This window comes from Ovis canadensis, chromosome 3 (assembly GCF_042477335.2).
Source record: "Ovis canadensis isolate MfBH-ARS-UI-01 breed Bighorn chromosome 3, ARS-UI_OviCan_v2, whole genome shotgun sequence".
NCBI lineage: Eukaryota > Metazoa > Chordata > Mammalia > Artiodactyla > Bovidae > Ovis > Ovis canadensis.
The window spans coordinates 142,317,483-142,336,327 of NC_091247.1; the positions used below are offsets into that span (position 1 = coordinate 142,317,483).

Consider the following 18,845-nt stretch of genomic DNA (forward strand, 5'->3'; position numbering starts at 1 on the left):
CACGTTATAAATATTGTCATTTAAAAAACAAAACCAAAACACACATACAGTGGGCCCCAGGGCTGGAGGAAGGAGTGGTGGAGCCCCAGGGCCTCGGGAGGTGGGAGCAGGCCCTGATGCTAGCGGCTAAGGACCCGGCCCTGCCACCCAGGCTGTGTCTACCAGCCTGCCACTTGTTCTGGGAGCCCCTTCTCACATCTTATCCTCTGGCACCACCCGCCCACATGGCCTTCACCACAATCGCTGGTCTGAGACTGAGGGCAAGGACTGCACTAGTTGTCCGGGAAGTTGAGGGGACCCTTGACCACCACAGGCACCTTGGGAGATGCCAGAAATGGTGGGTTGGGGTTGGGGATACTTGAGAAAAGGTGGACACAGACCCAACTAAGGATGAAGCCTGGGACAGACAGCGAGGGTGAACTCAGCCACAGCCTCACGCAGACCCGAGGCACGGTGGCATCAGGTCACTGGTGGTCGTCCAGCTGCTGCAAGAGCGTCCGCCGCCGTCTTTCCAGCTCACCCTCGCTCAGCTCGCTTTCTGACGTGTCCCAGCCCGTCTGGTGGAGTAAAGGCACAGCTCACCCACAGCTGCCCCTGAGGGCCTGCGCAGAGCGCTGACCAGGTGGGGGCCGGGGGCCTGCCTCTCACCTTCTCCTTTTTGATTCCAAAGGCTGGGGAGCGATTAGGGAGCTCTGCCCGCCGGAGGTCCCTGTCCTTGTCCTGTTCTGGTTCTTTCTCATCACTCTCCTTGGCAGCTTTCTCCTCAGGGTCTGTCTCACTCTCAGGACTGTTCTGTAAGAGCCCAGAGCCCGCCTCCTCAGTTCCTGTGGAGGACGGCCCGGGAGGCGGGTGAAGACGTGAAGATATCTCATAAAATAGCAGAGCCTTGGACGCAAGTTCCTTCTCTACGCACCGACTTGTGTCTTCTCTTCTTAGTTTTCTTTTTTGGTTTCTTGGCTTTCCGAAGACCATGATCTGGAGATGGAAAAATCCCCACTAAGTCCCATGGGAAAAGGGAGGCCTCATCCTTTTCTCTGCATTCTTCACAGGCAGGGACCTGTCTGAGGAAGTCTCAGTCCAGTCCTCCTTCCTTCTCTCCGCTTCCCGCCTGGGCAGGGATGGGAAGTTCTTACTCTCTGACAGGTGCAGCCCTGCCCACCACCTCCACCCTTAGGGGTGGGGCTCCGCTAAGGCCTCCCCTCCAGCTCCCAACTACTTACCTGATCCGAGGAGAAGGCGAGAGGGGGAACCCCGTCCTCCAAGGGCAGCACCCCCACTTTCAACAGAATCAAGTGAGGAAGAGGGCTCAGAGCCCGACTCCGAGGGGTTCCGTCGCCTCCGCTTGGGGGGCCGGAGAGAGGGCGGGGGCAGCTCCTCGTCTCCTGACTCAGAGCCCTAGGTAGATGAGCAGATACAAGTCAGCACAGAAGGGCGCTGGGCTCCAGAAGCCCTTGAGTCTGGGAGCTGGGGACAGGAAAATCCAAGACCAAAGGGATCGCCCAGTTTCCCTCCAGGGGAGGTGATATATGGAGAAAGCAAGAGAAGTGGTTCTTATTTCCCCCAGGTAGTCCAGCCTCACCCCACATCCTTCCTACCCGCCAACTCACTGAAGGCGAGTGGGAACGCTTGCGATGGTGCTTCTTGCCCTTTCTGCCGTGTTTCCTGCCTTTGCTGTGGAGGTGCTGGCATTCCGTCTGGTGGAAGCAGAAGGAAGGGTGAGGAAGGCGCCAAGGTTAGCCCGAGGAAGGACCCTGTGTCCAGAGGTTTTGCTGCCTCCTCAGGCTAGGGCCTTGGGTGTATCCAGGGCACCAGGAGACCTCCCCTTCCTTAGCTGTCCGGGAAAGGAGAGCCTGGGGCTGAGAGGTTACTGAGGCTACTGTTAAGCTAGCTCCATGTGTTCACCAGCCTGGGGCAGATAGGACCAGAAGCTCTGCCTCACCTCCAGTACCTGCAGGAACTCCCGAAAGAGCCGGATCCGCTCCGACTCCAGGGTGATCTGCTCAAAGGCTGAGTCGCACACAAAGCGCTCACGGACCTTGAACAGGAGAGCACTGCTGATCAGACCGGCCCCAGCACAACATGGAGGCCGCCGTGAGCACAGGGCAGGGCTGGGGCAGAGGAAGGAAGGAAGGGCGCCGAAGCTGGCCCCGAGCTGTGCTACGACTGGGGTGGGCCCCCAGTGGTGGAGAAGCACTGCTGCCCTCAGGACTGAGGGGGTGGTGTTTGATGCCAGGCTGCAGTCCTGACCTCTTCCCAGGCCGTGCCCAGCTCCAGAGCAGGCACAGCCTGCCTCAGCATGCTTCGGAAGGCAGCTTCCCTGCGCCGCAGCCGCCGGGCCTCCTCCTTCTCCCGCTCTCTCTCACGCGCCTCTGCTTTCTCCAGCAGCTGAGGGTGAAAGGATGCAGGGCAGGGTCACTCAGGAGGAGGGGTGTGTGGGAAGCTGGGGTCTGAGCTCCTACTATCACTCCTGGACTGGGGGCAGAGTCACACTGGGGCGGTGAGTGAGAAGGAACAGAACCAGAGCGAGGGACGAGCTCAAGAACGGAGCCCTGGCTACAGCCCCACCCCGCGCGGCCCCTCACACTATTGAAAGTCAGCTTGATGTTGCCTGCATCCAGCGCAGCAGCCCTCTTGTCAAAGCTTATGACGTGGGCGAAGTCCTCGAAGGCTGTGTTCACCTCCACGCAGAAGCCCCGGTCCTGTGGGCACAGCAGCGCATGAAGCAGGGGGGCACCACAGGCCTGAACCTGAAGTTGGCTGCCTCCAGGGCAGGCACGGGTCACACTACAGATGCTCAAGTAGCCCCCTCCCCCGGAAGGGATCCACAGGACGGGGATGCACTTCGGAGACCAAGTCATTCAAGTCCTCCACCATCTGACAATTAAACCTCCCATACCCGCCCTTGGCTTAGCTGTCACAGGGAACTAGGGAGGTTGGATCACGGGTAGGTGTTCAAGGTACATGTCCTCCGTCTGATAGATGCCTGTGTTTCTCACAACTGATTCTTTGTCCCTTTGGCTTAAGCTTGAGCCATTGCTGGGTCGTAAGTTCCCTGTATTCTTTCTTGGTCAGCAGCTATGGCTGTATTTATTGAGTGCTTACTATGTACCAGGTACCATGCTGAGTGCCTCACACACATTATCTCATTTGATCCTCACGTATCTGAACTAAAGCACAGGTCCTAATTTTATGTGGAAGAAGAAACCAAGGTTGAGAGAAACTAGAGTATCTGCCCAAGGTCTTCAAGGCTAACATATGGCTGGACAAGAATTCTACCCCAGGTCTTTCTAATGATGAAGCCCCTACTTTCAAGCACTACACCCACAATCATTTTATCCATGGGAAAAATAAAAGGCCACCAGCTGTACAACTCCCCATTATTAAGAACACATCACACTATAAAGCACCATGGACTAGGCGCTGTGCTTCTCCCCTAAGCCTCACAACACCCCAGTGAGCAGGTTGTAGGAGTTGTCTCACTTGGCCCGAGACGACTCACCGGAAAGTGGAGCCACTGGAGCGTGAGGTCTGAGGCAGAGGCCCAGGTTCCCTTCTACTACCTCTGCTCATCTGGAACCTGCTCTGGCCCCCTGCTGATGGCAGAGGCATACTCTTCCTGCTGCTTCCAAGAGGGCTGCCTCAGCCCATGCTCTCCAGCTCTTCTCCTCAGACAATCTCTCGCTTAGGGAACTGCAGACTTCTATCTCGCCTCTTTACTGGCTCCTTCCGTCAGGTACGCACCTCACTTAGCCTGGAATACCCTTTCCACCCTGCTCTCACCTTCCTCAAGCTAATAACCTCTGCTTCTGTCCCTCTGTTTCACAATCTTTAAATGTAGTACAAAGGAAAACACTTATTAAGCCTACTAATGAGCAAGATACTACAAACGCTATCATTTAACTTCATGACCTTGCATTTATATTATCCTCATTTTACAGATGAAGAAACTGAGGCTCAGAGACATTATATAACTTGCAGAGGTCTCAACCAATAAACAGCCAGGAGTTGTGTAACTAAAGCCTGTGCCGCACTCAGTCTCCCCTCTTCATGGACACTGTTCTCCTAGAGGCTGCTCGTGTCCTAAGAACTCCAGCGACCCGTCTCAGTCCTCACTCTTCTCGCCTCTGTTCACTTCTGCAGTCCTTCCTTCTCCGGGGTCCCCACCTGTCTCTGACCCCTTTTACCACCTCTCGTTTGTATGTGCCTGTTCCACACTGTTCCTAGCAATCTCACCCCTCACCTCTCTCCTGACTTTCAGACCCATTCTAGACAGGGTACTTCACAGACACTTCAAGTTCAGCAGATCCCAAGATAACTCATTTTCTGGGAGCCCCCACCCCACACTCCACTCCCATGGATGGGCCCAGATCTTCTGACTTTCAGCTGTTCTGAGTTCAGGACTCTGCATTACCCTATGGGATGTGGAGTGTCACCACAGTCCATAGTCTGCCTGGTGGGTAGATGGCCTCAGGGAGCCCTGGGTTCTACCTGCCTTCCAGAGGCAGGAGCCCAAAAGGGGGCAACAGGAAGGGGAACTGACCGAAGACTGTCCTCAAGAGGTGTGGAGAGACAGGCTTCAGCAAGGATAGGGCTCCTACAAGCCTGTCAGCAGTACCAGCCACTCAGGGGTTAAAAGTTAACTGTCCAATAAAATTTAACTCTTCCTGGATTAGATATTTCTACCCTATGCGATTATCATATTTAAAATATGGTATTTGCTTTATTCCTCCCTGCCCCCGGTTGCTTTATGAGAACAATTTCCCAAATGGAATTGCTGTTTTCTCCAGCCCTGTTCTTCCTGCTTAATCCTTACCATCAATCCACCCCTGCTATCTCCGACTCACTCCTTCCTTCCCTCAATTTCACACACGAAAAAAAATGTGTCAATTCTACTTCTGAGTGACTAGCCTACTGGTTTGAAACACTTTCTTAAAATCAGCAGATGCTTTTTTTAAAAATAAAAATCTTAAGTAGAACCCTCATTCCATAAGAGAAACAAGCAGTTACACTTGAAAATAGAGGAAGGAGCAAAAAGTCCCCTCCACCCCGCCCCCTCCAGCTTGTCCCAAGGCCCCTGTGAGCTGACCTAGGGAGTTTCAGAAACAACTGGAGCACCTCAGCTGTGCTCACCGGCCATCCTCACCTGGACCATGCAGCAGCTCCTGCCTGGTCTCTCTGCTCACCCCCCACACTTCAAACCCTGCCTCAAGTCCACGGCTGCCCAGACTTTTCTCCCAAGGGTCCCAACAGCAAGGGAGCAGTCTAGGGGTGAGTCAGAAGTCTCAAGCTCAGAATTGATCTGAATCACTTGCCACTATCACTTTTTGTGTCCTGAGTCTTCAAGTCCTGTCTTCTACCACTCCATCCCTGTGCATACAAATACTCGGGCTGCGGGCATGGCTCTACACCACCACTGGGGCTTTTCCAAGACATCATTCCCCGCCTCCGGTTACTTACAAGATAAAAATCCAATTTCCTTATTTTAGCATTCAAAGAATTTTATACGTAGGGCTCTCCTTCCCAACTGGGGTATAGAGAAATAGAGGAAGCCACAGGACAATACAATATATATTATCTAATGGTAAGTAATTTTAAAATATTAACTTTATATTAACAGATACATGTTACGGTATTAAAGTACAGCACCTGCATGAATTTTAAGGCAAAACACGGGACTTAAATATGTGTGCAGCGAGACATTCCTAGCTTTATTCTCAGACCTTCTTCATCTCGGGTACCAAGTTACTCCTGCTGGTAATCAGGTGAAGTCTGGGGGAATATTCCCCACTTTTCAGATGAGGAAACATGCTCAGAAAGATTAAGTAATCTGCTCAAGGTCACAAAACTTATAAGTGGTTAAGATGGACTTTCAACCCCACAGTTGGCCTTCACAGTCTTGCTCCTAACCACGGTGCACACTGCTCCCTGAAACTCATGAGAAGGGTCTCCACTTCCACAAAGAAATATGCTTCTCTTTGTTATCTTTTCCTGAAACACAGGGCTCTCTCAGTCCATCACTCACTTTTCCCTCCTTGATAGACATGAATATTGAGGAACTCTCCAGCATGGAGATGGTAAATTGTAGGTGACTTTGCTCTCGTGTTACGGACGTGACAGGGAGGAGTGAGGACAGATAAGGAGGATATGCCCCTTCTAAAAGGCCGTGGTATCTCAGCTTTAGCCCACTGAATGCTTCACAAAGCCAGCCTAGTGCTGCTAGATAATCCAAATTCCCAAGAGATGCTAAAGATCCAGATTTTAATTGTAATCTCTTGATTTTAAAATGTTAGCAACAAATTCCAGGTTTTTCTAAAACAATGTACAGGCAGAAGGAAAATACTTGTGGGCAACTAGCTTATGACTAGTTGTGCTTCCTGCTCCTCTTCACTCCTGCGGCACCCTACATCCCGGGCCTCCATCCTCCCCCAGCTCCTCATTCTTAGAGGTGCAGTTCAAACGGCAATTCTTCTGATTCTCATCTCTGTAATAATAACCCTTGCCCCTCTGTAATGTCTATCTAATTGCCATGTCTCTCTTCCTATTAGACCCTGAGCTCCTTCTAGGCAGAAATTGTATCTTGTTCATTTCTGTATAAAGAAAGGATCACAATAGCTATCTCCTGAACTGAGTGGCAATGCTCCCACAAAACAGGATTTATCAGGGAGCCCTGTCCTGGGAGCAAGCCCTGCACCCAGCCTGCATCCATCCACAGCCCCAGGCCTCCCTCACCTTAAGGATGTCCTTTATGATCTTCTTCTCATCATGGAACCGCGCCTTCAACTCCTCCACATAGAACTTGAACAAGTCCAGAGGGGTGGAGCCTGCGGGGGAGGGAGGGAGGGGGGCCTGGCGGGCGGCAGCTTCCCGAGGCCTGAGGGTGGGGTTGAGGACAGGACCAGGGAGTGGGAGTGCAGAGAGACTGGCAGGGCAGGAAGCCAGGCCAGAGAAGGGAGAGCCCGGCTGCCTTACCCGGCTGGCCCAGCATGTTGGCAAAGCGGATATCAGTGCTGACCGCTGGGTACAGCTCCATCCAGGTGGACATGGAGTGCAGCTGCCCTGTCTCGTGCAGCTCATCCAGGAAGGTCTAAGCAGGGAAGAGGCCAGTTACAGGGAGGGTGAGAGAGGGAGGGAGGCAAAGTCAAAGCCTGGGCGGGGAGAGGAGAGATGGCAGGGAGAGGCAGGAACAACCAGACTGAGGAAATGCAGGCAAGGGAGGCAGAGATGAAGAGTTACAGATGGGGAGGCAGAGAGCAATATGAACAGAGACTGTAAAACAGAAAGGGACAGACTCCACATGAGAATAAGCCGGACTGGGAGGCAAAGAAACAGAAATGTGCCTGCAGCATTACCTTCCCATAACTCCCACACTTCCCCATGTGTTACAGCCAAGTAACCCCCTCCACCACCACCACCAGGGCCACCTCCAAGACGGGGATGAACTAGCTATGCCTGTCTGGCTCCCCAGTGAAGGGAAATAAACCTGGCCAAGCTGCCGAGCCTTGCTTTGAGGGCACCATCTGCTGGCAGTTTCCGGGTGGCACGCACACCTAGTCTAGAGGAGCTGGCCCAGAGTTGAGGGGCCCCAGGAGGAGCAAAACTGCAGGCACAGAGAGCCCTCATAGAGCGAGGACAGGCTGGGCACACGGAGAACATGGGCCTGGCCGAGAGAAGCCAGCATGTGGGTGAAGAGGAGACTGTCCAGGGCAGAGCTGAGTTCTAATCCGGAGGGCAGCAAAGATACCTGGAAGGCCTCCCGGTTCTTGCGCTGCTGGCGCCGCTCCCGAAGTCGGGCTCGCTCTCGCTCCTCCTCCTCCTCTCTCTCCAAAGCTCGGATGTGCTCCTCAAAGCAGATCAGCGCATCTTCCTTGTCCATGTCTAACCACAGAGAGGAGGCTCAGCAGGTACCGCACCAGGGGAACACCCTCTCAGTCCCAGCACCCCCAGAGCTTCCAAGATGCTACTCCTGCAGGTGTTGGGGACATCCAGGGTGGTGGGGAGAAGGGAGCAGGGGCTCCTGGGAGAGGCTATTGGAATGATGGTTCATGAAAAGGGTTCAGTGATTATATGAAGTATTATACAGAAGCATTCAGCTCTTGTGAATTTGGTTACTAGAAGTAATTATATGAAATCAGTTATCTCAGAATCTAAGCTTTCAGTTTATATTGGACTGGGAATCAACCAGGCTTTGATATAACCTCAGAAGGTGAATATCAGAAGACACTGCAAGTGATGACAGGCCAACAGCAGCTGATTGCCACGTGTGTGACCATTTATGGCCCACCATACCAAGTTGATTTAAAACCATATTCACATGAGCTATAAAAGTCATCTTCAAATATTATTCCTATCCCAGTGCTCTTCCCCAAAGAACACATAATATCCAGGTTAACTATAGACCCTAGAGGGAGAGGTGTCCTGAAGCATCCATCCTGTGATCTCAAGTCCAGAGAGGTTCTGGACTAAATGTGAGGGACTCCTAGATGTCCAAAGGGGCAGGAGGTGCAGGGGGAATAGTGTGAGGCAGGTGCTGGGGGTCAGGAAGGAAAAAGGAAGGGAGAGAAGGGAGTGGAGACCCAGGCTTACTCTGTAGCTGATGGTCCTGAGCAAAGCTGGGGTTATCCATGAGGTACTGCTGGGCCTGGGACCATGTGGTTTGGAAGTTGACACTACTCATCCCATCTAGGATGCTCTTCAGGGCCTGGATGTTGCGGCGCCGCAGCTGCTTGGCTTGTTCCTAGGGAGCCATGGGGTCAGGGTGAGGCAGGGCAGGGCAGAGCTACACAAGTGGGCCTGGGCAGAGGACCTAGGTAAAGGCAGGTGGCTTGGGAACTCTGGGATGGCCAGACTCAAGGCCTTTCTGACTCCAGAAAGGGGAAGGAGCACAGGTTACAGACCACACCCTCAGAGACCTTCCTGTCCTCCCAGACCAAGTTGTAGGCCCAGAGCATGAACTGGGGATATGCCATACCAGCTTCTGAGTAAGAAGCTGGGACCCTCGGGCAGCGAGTGAATGGGCGGGCCCACAAGGAAGCCAAGACATGGAAGGCCTTAATGAGACTAGGGCTGATGGATCCAGCCCAGTAGCTGTTACCTTCTCCTTCTTGGCCAGGAAGAAGAGGACATCATCATAAACCTCTTTTCGATCCCTCTCAGGGACCACAGCCCAGACCTCCAGCTCCCCAAAGGTCTGTTCTGCCCGCCTGTGGAGCATATGGGCTGTGAGAAGGCAGGCAGAGAACAGAGCCTGGGCCCATGGGGGTCTCAGGGTTCCCAGGCCCCAGCCCAGCCTGGCCCCCTGACCGGTAGCGAGTGGTGGAAGTCATGCGTTCATGCTGCTCCAGGAAATGCTGCAAGGTCTGCTTGGCCTCCTTGGCTCTTAGCCGGGCCTCTTCCTTCTCCTCCTTCTCCCGCTGCGCTTTGTAGGCATTGAATGCCTGCTTTTTCTCACTCAGTTTGGGCAAGGCACTAGGGTGGACAGGGTGGGAGTTCGGTGGGGATAGAGGAGTCAGCTTGAACCACAGTGCAGAGCCCACAAAGCAGGGTCATGGCACACTGGGGATGGGTCTCACAGAACTGACTGAAGTGGCCACGCATGGGCACAGCGGGCTGCAGGGGCCCCAAGGGCACAGGGAAGCAAGATAGCTTGGTCTCTGGGATGTGGGGAGGGGTTGGGTACAAACAGTGAGGGAACAAGACAGGGCTCTTAAGACACTATTAATACCGAGCCCTTTTGCTATGGGCTCTCAAGTTGCAGTCAGGCCTCTGCCCTATCCAACCCCTCTTTCCCCAATTAATTCAATTCAAATCAATTCAATTCAACAAGCATTTATTGAATGATTCCCTTCCCCTCCTTCTCCTGGAGGCTCTTCAGCTTCTCTTCCCCAGCACGCTCACCTATCTATCACTCTCTTCACTCTGACCCCCTCAGGGTTTCTTAGGAAACCCGTGGATCAGCTACCCTCATGAACAATGTCTGGAGGGCCTGCCCAGGCCTACCTGTAACGGGGGTCAGTGACCACCATCTTCATGGCCTGTTCCCACGAAGCATTGGAGGGGACAGCCTGGAATGGAGCAGGCGGGGGTCATGGGCCCTGCCCACCTCCAGCCCCCTCCAGGGCTACCCTGGGAGCCCCACCCTCAGCACCTTGTCCCTCAGCAGCTCCTTGAAGGCCTGCTTTGCCTTCTCCCGGTTGCTCCAACTGAGGCCAGATCTCTCCGGCTCTGGTTTTGATTCTTCTTCCTCTTGCTGTGGTGGCTGATGCTGTCCAGCAGAACTGGGGGACAAAAGGAACTCAGCCACAGTGTCCCCAAGTCCCTATAGTTTTCAGTGCCCTGTGTGATCAGGACACCCCCTTGCTCCCCAGGGAAGTCCTTTTCTGCTCATTAGAGGCCATGCCCAGGTCTTCACCCCTTTCCCGAGAAACCTGACAGAGGTCAAGGGTTGAACCCAGGCGGGAGCCTGAGGTCTAGAATGCATGGGGGGTAGCCCTCACCTGCCGGGGCCCTCCTCTGGCTGCCGCAGGAACCCCTGTTCTGGGGGCTGGGCAGCCTCTGACACGGTGCAATCTTCACTCCCGCCCGGCTCAGGTTCTAGGAGGCCTGTGGGCAGCAAGGTGGGGCCGGGCGGCGCAGGTGGGGGATCGGGCTGAGGCTGAGGAGGCTGTGGCTGTAGTGTCTGCGGCTGCTGCTGTTTCCTGCAGGTGGGTCGGAAGGGCAGTGTCCAGCAGTGCAAAGACAGAGGTGCTCAGGGGCTGACTGGTCTCTATCCTGCAAAGGGCTAGGGCCAGAGCAGACCACTCCACAAGGAGATGAGAGCTGGCTCTTCCTCTCACAGAGCACAGATCATGGTTAGAGGCCACTCCCACCCCTCAGGAGGCCCCACATATGGGTGGACGGGCAGGCAAGACAAGCAAGTCACTTACCCTGCAGCCTCTTGTTTGACTAGAGCTGCAACAGGAAAGGATAACGTGGTTAGAGGGTAGCACAGAGTCACGCCCCCGAGCCCCTGCTTGGGCCCACCCCCTCCTCACCCTCCAGGTCATCCAGGTCCTTGGGCCGGGTCCAGCGGGACTCCTTACTCTGATTGTTGTAGTAGTAAGGTTTGCCTGTGTCCGACTTGTACTCTTTCCAGGGACATTGGGACAGCAGGAGCTGTAAGAGGATGGGCCAGGGAACTTCAGTGGGCTGGGCATACCTGCCAGCCACAGTTCGGGGAGCTAAGTGAGGGGACCCAGTGAGGGGGGGTACACATAAGTGTTTAGCTACCACCTGGCCTGGCTCAAGATGAGGGAAGGTGGACTTCTTGAGATCCTAGGAAGGTTGGGGAACGGTCAGGGATCTTAGGATTAGAGGAACCATGAGTATGGTTAGAGACTCAAGGGAGGCCAAGGACTTGGAAGGGTCAGGGCAGCTGAAAAAAAGGGCCAGAAAGCCCCACTCAGGACCTCTGCCTTGGACTTGAGCACGCTGGGCTTCTCCCACACGGACTGCTTGTCGTCAGCATTGTAGTAGTAGACGCGCCCATCAGGGGCCACATGCTCACTCCATAGGGCCCTCTAGGGGAGGGGAGGGTGCAGAGAATGGTGGTCAAGGCTCCTTTCCCAAAGCTTATCCTCCTCACCCCCCAAATTTAACCATTAGCACCTCCCTTTCAGCCTTTCTACCCAGAGACCCGAGTGGAAAGAACTTACCGGAGGGCCTGTCCCAGCCACAGCAGCTAGAAAAGAAGCCAAAGGAAACCTATTAAGCCCCTGTTCCAACCCTTATCTGATCCCCAGCTGTTCCTCCCTTACACTCCATCCCCAGTAAATCTCCCCTGGTCCCATCACATCCCAGGATCCCTGGCACCCCAACAGGCATGATCCAGGGTGGGCCCTAGTCCATGGTCCCCTCTCCCCCCCAACCTCCGAGCCTGGGGGGAGCAGACCCCCAGAAGACTCACAGCTGGCGGTGTCCGCACCCGGAGCCGTCTGCCGAAGAAAGAGGAGGGGGAAGGGTTGGGGCCAAGCCCAGTGGCCCCCAAGACCCAGGCCATGGGGGATGAAGAAGCAGGCCAGGCCAGGATCCATGTGTCCTGCTCCCAGGGATCTCTGCTCCCTAACAAGCTTCCCCCACCCTCCGGGACCATGGCTCTAGGACCCCAGGAAGAAACTGCACGGCAGCTCCTTTTTTCAAGTGAGAGTATTCTGTTGAGTGAGACTTCATGGCCCACCTCTTCCACAGAAAGTACCAATTGCCACATCCTACCCAACTCTACTACGCTGAACAGCAGCACAAGAAGGTATAGTGAGATCTCCAGGTACTGCCGCTTCCTCCAGAGACAAAGAAGATGCGAAGAGGAAATTGTATTCACGTGTCCACAGTGCTAACTCTGTGAGAGTAATCAGTGTCTGGAGTGAAGGTGTTCCTTAAGGGAACTGGGCATAGCAGGGGGATAATGAGAGGATGTATGTGCCTTTTGGGATGAGTGAGAAACTAGAAGAGCTGAGTTCGTGGCTGGAAGAAGGACTCAGCGTGGGAAGTGCAGCGGGGCCAAGGGTGGATGTGATGAGAAGAGGGAAAGAACGGAGGCCGCATCCCTGTACGCCAAGTCAGACCCACTGGGCTGCACGCAGAGCCCACTTCCTGCCCCCACAGTGCTTACCGCTGCGGTGACAGGCACTGCTGGCATCAGCATTCCTGGCATCATGGGAGGTACCATTCCTGGTATCTATGGATACAAAGGAGACAAAAACCAGCTACTGAGGTGAAGGCAAGCACAGGCCACACAGAGTCCTGAGAGATCCTGCCGGGGCCATGACCCTCACAAGAGCACTCACTGGGCTCTGGGCGCTCAGCTGAGCCTCAGAGTGGCCTCTAGCCACTCAGCAGACAAATTCACGTGGGGCCTAGCCCCACCTCTCTTCCCTCCCTCCCTCCCCAGATTCTCAAGTTCAGTTCAGATATCCACCTTCATCTCTACCTGCAACTGAAATGATAGGGTTTTCTGAGGCCCTGGAGCAGGGGAGGAGATTACCTGTGTGAGTGGTGGTGGTGCCCCCATTGGTGGGAGCATTGGGGGCATGATGCCAGGTGGCATGGGGGGGATGGCTGGTGGTCTCTGACTCATGGGAGGGAGCCCCATTGGAGGAAAAGGTGGGGGGATTCCTGGAGGAGGCATCTGGAAACGAGGAAAGGAAGAGAGCCTGAGCAGAGGAGACACTGCTCTGCCCCTGTCAGGAAACAGCCACTCATCTCCCACCCAACCCTCCACACTGGCTCTGAGACAGTTCAAAGTTTCAGTTTGAGAGGCATCAAACTGCCTCCCTCCTCACCACTGAGACTGATAACAGGGGTCCTCTGGGTCTAAGAGGCAAGCAAATGGCTTCTTGAGAAGCAGGCGAGAGGGGAAAGAGAAATGGAACTGCCACCAGACTGCGACTGGAAGGCTCCACCACTTAAGCGACTCTCTCCAGAGAGGCCTTTCAGATGCAGGGCCAGAGGCAGGTGTCCAGTCCCCAATCTCCCAGTCCTCTGCCTCCTATCCCTTTTTCCCCAACTTGATGACCACCGGTTGCTATTCCAGCCTGACTTCATGGCGTATTTAAAAAATATAGACAAGGGGAGCTTCCTGGCAGTCCAGTGGTTAGGACTCCAAGCTTTCACTGCCAAGGGCGTGGGTTCAATCCCTGGTTGGGGAACTGAGATCCCACAAGCCATGTTGGGGGAGGAACAAAAAAGAATACAGACAAGGAGCAGTGAAAGAGAAAGAGAGCCCCACCCTGCCCTCACACTTAAGAGGGTCTTTTCCCGTTCACTTCTTCCCCCAGCCCCTGTGTGTCCCAAGGACAAAAAGACAAAGGGAGAACTGTCAACTTTATGGACCCAAGCAAAACCATCCCTCATCCAAGGGCAACAGGAAGGGGGCATTACACAAAAACTGTGCTGGCGATACAGCAGTGCTGGGGACTGGGAAGTTGGGGGTGCAGGCTGGAAAAGCCAAGCCCAGGGAAAGACATAAAACTTACGAAGGGTGGTGGCATCATGGGGGGCCCCGGTGGGAAGGGGGCAGGCGCTGCTGGGGGCCGGGGACCAGAATCGGGAACCGACTGTTGAGGGAGAGAAAAGTCATAGAACCCCGGATGGGCAAAGAGATGGGCTTTTGTAGAAGAGAAGCAGAGGGGTGAGGATGAAAAAGGAGCACAAAGTTCAGAGGAAGAGTCTCAAAGCCCAGTTTCCTGCCCATCCCCACTCTGAGCCCTCGATAGATCTGTTCTTTCCTTTGCCAGTCCAGAGTCAGCTGGCTGAGCCCCATCAAAGTCATCTGTAGTCTGGAAGTTTCCATTTTGCCCAAGCCAAGAAAAGATGGAGGAGGTTCTATTACAGGCACAGATCAACTCTTTCCAAGGCTTTTCATCCACCCTCCCGCCTGTGGGCAAGGCTGTGCTTCCCTCAAATCAGTCAGAGGTCTCTCATTCCCATTCAAGGAGGAAGTGGGCTCTTTTCCTGTTTGCCTTCCTGAATTCACCCAGTACAGAGACTCAACCCAAAGCCCTCTAAACACAATCATTAGTCCTCCCTAAGTACTACCCCCAGCTCCCTCCCCTAACTGGCCTCACCTTTAGTCACTCACTCTCCTTGACACCCCCATTCCCATTCCCCCCCTTTAGCTTGGCATCCCAGCCCCCATGGAGATAGCAGATAGCGGCCTGTGCCTCTCCTAGATTCATCCCAGTGGAGGCGGCTTTGAATAGCCTAGGTCTCCCTGTCCTACACCCAACGGCTAGCCACATCTCATCTTTTAGTTCTCAGCTGAAATATCACTTGCTCTAAGAAGCCTTCCTGACTCTATTTAAAGCACGTCCAATTTGTTCTGATCCTCTTTTTAGTTTCCTCACGTATACAATTTTGTAATTATTTTGGATTGGATATGTGCTTCCCCTTACACATATTACACATATTCCATGGGGGCAGAGATCATATCTGAGTTGTTGAAAGCTGAATTCCTGGTACCTGCCACAGCATCTGGCACATAATAGGTACTCAACAAATATAAAGTGAATGAATAAACAAATGAAGGAACAAATCCTATTTATATATAATCTTATGGCTCTAAAAATTCATCCTATAGATATAGCCCTACATGTGTGTACAAGATTTTCAGAGCAGCATTATTTATAAAACCAGAAGACTATAATCAGCCTAAATATCCCTAAGTAAGGAACTATAAAATTTTACACAAACATAAGATGAACTACCATGCAGTCATAAAAAGAATGAAGAGGCTCACTGTCTCGATAATAATCTGGAAGATACACAAACAAGTGGGAAAAAAAGCAAAGTGCAGCAAAGTTTTATTACCTGCATGAAAATCAGAAACAAGAGATGACACAAGAAATGAGAATGAGGACGCAGGTAGAAAGAACTCTGTCTGCCTCTGTAGCTTTGAATGTAGCTATATTCACCCATTCAAAACCAGTTTTTAAGTAATCTGGGGCGCTGAAATGCAGCTAAAAGGCTCTGTCCTTCCTCCTTGCTTGGAAGGTGCTGGGAGTGTGGTGGTGAGGAGGAGTTCCAGGTAAAGGTGGGAGCTGGCTCACTGCCGCCCAATTTCCCGACTTTCCCAATTATCCCTATGTTGGGAAGACTCAGTATTTAACAATGCTTCTACTCTCTCCTTCAGCAACATCTGTCCTTCCTTCCCTCTGCTTATCTTGTCCTAAGAGAGGGGGTAAGTCAAACTACTCCAACTTAAATTACCTTTCCTTGGGGTTCAGCCTCTCTAAGTCCTGTATTCAGACCTGCTCCGCCCCATGAAACCTCCTTTTGCACAAGAAGTCAGAAACAAATCAACTCAGGATGAAATCCAGCTCTCCGCCACACTTTCCCACCCAATCTGCCTCAGGGTCCCAGCCTCCCAGAAGCTACATAACCATCTCTGGGTCCTACCAGGCTCTACGATCACCCATCTCAGAGACTATGTCACCATCCGCACAGTTGTCCAAGATAGAAATTTGTGAGCCACTCACCATGCTTCCCTCTTTCTTGTGAATACATCAATGAGTCCAGTTAATTTTACCTCCTAAAGATTTCCCAAATCCATCTATTTCTGTTTCCTCCTCCAACCCTATAACTTAAAAAAAAAAAAAACTGACCTACTTCAGTGGCCTCCTGACTGGTCTCCCCACATCCACTCCAACCGCAGGCTACGTTACTCCTCTGCTTAAACTCTTTAATGTCCAGGGCTTGGGAGGCTGTGGCAGGTTTGCTCCCCAACTGCCTTGCCTTCCTTATCCATGTTGAGCTCCTCCTTGCAGTCCTCCCAACTAAGACACCCGCCTCTGCCTGGGGCAATGTTCCCTCCAACCCCACACACCCCACCTCCATAACCTTTAGATCTGGTTATCATCATTTCTTCATGAATGGCTTTCTCCAACCCAGCAGACTAGTCAGAGCCCTCTTTTACACACTCATACACCATGTACCTTCCCCTTCAGCAATTAGTCACTGGAATTTTAGTTATTTGTACAACTGATACAAATTGTATCAGTTTGTATTATTATTTTATGTGGCACTAATAAACAACAAATGCTGCCAAATTACCATACTCCACTGATCTGGGGCTTCCCTGGTGGCTCAGATGGTAAAGAATCTGCCTGTAATGCGGGAGACCCAGGTTCAATCCCTGGGTCGGAAAGATCCCCTGGAGAAGGGCATGGCAATCCACTCCAGTATGCTCGCCTGCAGAATCCCATGGACAGAGGAGCTTGCTAGGCTACAGTCCACGGGGTTGCAGAGTTGGGCATAACTGAGCAACTTTCACCACTGATCTTAAGATACATCTTGACTTCAGAAATGTTAAGATGTGAGTCTTAGAATCAAAGAAATATGTGATACCTCCAGTTTCCAGCCTAGGCTAGAAACTTTAAGGGGCAAGGACTTTGTTTTTGTTCATCCCAGAACCCTGTGCCCATTGTAATTTCTTCACCACCACCACTGGCTCATAGTACATGCTATTATTTCTTAACTTAATGACTGAATGGTCTTGGCAGGTTCACAAAACAAAGCCATCAGTAAGGTCTAGCAGTTATTTAGGGAACACAGAATGTCAGAGCTGGAGGAGACTCTGGCAACTACCCTAGGCATTTTTTCTCAGATGAAAAAAGGGGGAATAATGGGTCCCAGGGCTGGATTCAATCTGCTCTCCAGGTCTACTCCCTTAAAAACACAATCCTTACAAGCAGCAGGTCTGTTTTTTTCACTCTAGCATATTCTCTGCGACCCACATGGTTAAACCAAGTGCAACATTTTCTTGCTAGGAGACCAGTGGTGGCTCCCCATTGCCCACCCTACAGAATCTCTCATCGGACATTCAAAGCCTTTAAACAAGACCCATCCCACATTCTTCTGGCTCACCGTGATTCATGGCTTCCCTTTTCCTCTTTGCACAGAAAGTATTAGATTACTCCATGTCTTTCTTTTATTCTGTTTTGTCTCTTATTTTGTTCAAGATGATCCGATATTCACCTCCTTCAGGGCCTTTATGATTATCCTCCACACATACACCCTCCTACCTCAGTCCCCTCAGAATAAATACTGCATTACTTTGCACAGAGTGACACGCTACTCTATGGATGTCTGCTGGGTGTTTCCCATGGGACTGCATGTCTTGCTATTCAGGTGGGGGTTTCCCCACATTTAGGGATTGAGTTTTCTCCTTTTAAGTCCCTTCTGAATGTCAAGGCAGGGCCCTGTATACAAAGTGTTGTTACAAAATGCAGACTCATCCCTAACTTTATTTTTGCATACTGGAATATCCTAAAACAGACAAATGTGTGTGTATGTACCCATGTACATCTGTATAAACTCTTTGGGTAAAAGCTGACTGTGATGGAGAGATAAGCAGTTTGGCAGAGGTCTGTGTGTCTGGGGAAAGTGAACTAGAATCAAATACTAGCATGGGAAAACCTAAACAATTTTTTAAAACTAACTCTATATGACCATCTTTAACAGAATGGAGACCCCTGGCCAGGATCCAGACACTAGCCTGTTTTGGACAGTTTCCACAGAGGAGAGAGCAATGGTATGAACATAAATTACTGTGAAACATTCACAGCCTTCCTTTCCTTGAGTCTCCCCTGTGCAACCTGTATACTTTCTTTCCTGAAACATCCCTGCCCCTATCTCACTTGATGCAGTGCCTATATAACTTCGAGTCTTATTACACTTCTGGGTGAGACTCTGAAGAAGTAATTTGTGTGAGAAAACGATATAGGAAAGGGGGCTGAAAGAGAAACAGATCATGTGTCTTTCCTGGAACAAAAACACATTTGTGGGTGGGTACGCACAATGAAGAGATAATCAACCATCTGATCATCATGTGTTCACCTGGGCCAGCTGAAGGATTCCTCCCCACCCCCTTACAATCAATTCTTCTCAGCATTCACTCGCGGGGGACATCTCAGAACTGAAGATTCAGAAAAAAAAAAAAAACAACAACAACAAAAGGAGAAAAGGAGAAGACTGGAGAGACACAGAATGGAAGGAAGGGGAAAAAAACAACAACACCTAATTGCTAATATTTACTGAGTGCTTATTATGAGCCAGATACCATGACAAACAGTCATTTAATCTTTGCAACTATCTTAGAGGTTATCATCCCTATTTTACAGATAAAGAAACTGAGGTTCAAAGAGATCAAGTAACTTGACCATGGTTCCAAAAGATTAAATGGCAGGGGCAAGTTTGGAATCCAAGCAGTCTGACCTGGAAGAAGACTAAGCTTTCAGCTACTCCACAAAGCAAGGATGATGGTACCACAGGCATTTCTCACATTCAAATTCATTCCCGTTTTCTTTTTACCCCAA

The 18,845-nt window shown here is 51.9% G+C and overlaps 1 protein-coding gene across 26 annotated transcripts in view; it reads right to left on the minus strand.

Moving 5' to 3' along the window:
• PRPF40B (pre-mRNA processing factor 40 homolog B) overlaps positions 1-18,845 on the minus strand; it is a 20,578-nt gene continuing 1,733 nt past the window's right edge. Inside the window, exons 2-27 of one of the 26 annotated variants that reach the window (XM_069580812.1) lie at positions 14,007-14,087; positions 13,016-13,159; positions 12,644-12,709; positions 11,942-11,969; positions 11,691-11,716; positions 11,445-11,555; positions 11,031-11,151; positions 10,923-10,947; positions 10,494-10,694; positions 10,145-10,274; positions 9,997-10,061; positions 9,301-9,465; positions 9,092-9,200; positions 8,584-8,734; positions 7,742-7,875; positions 6,970-7,084; positions 6,730-6,821; positions 2,583-2,699; positions 2,248-2,385; positions 1,940-2,035; positions 1,608-1,694; positions 1,221-1,395; positions 1,058-1,108; positions 914-975; positions 649-792; positions 1-557 (exon numbers count right to left, since the gene is read on the minus strand). In XM_069580812.1, the coding sequence (XP_069436913.1) occupies positions 465-557; positions 649-792; positions 914-975; positions 1,058-1,108; positions 1,221-1,395; positions 1,608-1,694; positions 1,940-2,035; positions 2,248-2,385; positions 2,583-2,699; positions 6,730-6,821; positions 6,970-7,084; positions 7,742-7,875; positions 8,584-8,734; positions 9,092-9,200; positions 9,301-9,465; positions 9,997-10,061; positions 10,145-10,274; positions 10,494-10,694; positions 10,923-10,947; positions 11,031-11,151; positions 11,445-11,555; positions 11,691-11,716; positions 11,942-11,969; positions 12,644-12,709; positions 13,016-13,159; positions 14,007-14,087 (2,727 nt within the window). In that variant the 3' untranslated portion in view covers positions 1-464. Of the gene's footprint in view, positions 558-648; positions 825-913; positions 976-1,057; positions 1,109-1,220; positions 1,396-1,595; positions 1,695-1,939; positions 2,036-2,247; positions 2,386-2,582; positions 2,700-6,729; positions 6,822-6,969; positions 7,085-7,741; positions 7,876-8,583; positions 8,735-9,091; positions 9,201-9,300; positions 9,466-9,996; positions 10,062-10,144; positions 10,275-10,493; positions 10,695-10,922; positions 10,948-11,030; positions 11,152-11,444; positions 11,556-11,690; positions 11,717-11,941; positions 11,970-12,643; positions 12,710-13,015; positions 13,160-14,006; positions 14,088-18,845 lie in introns of all 26 variants that reach the window. The other 25 variants (XM_069580816.1, XM_069580814.1, XM_069580811.1 and 22 more) reach the window with 25 other exon arrangements.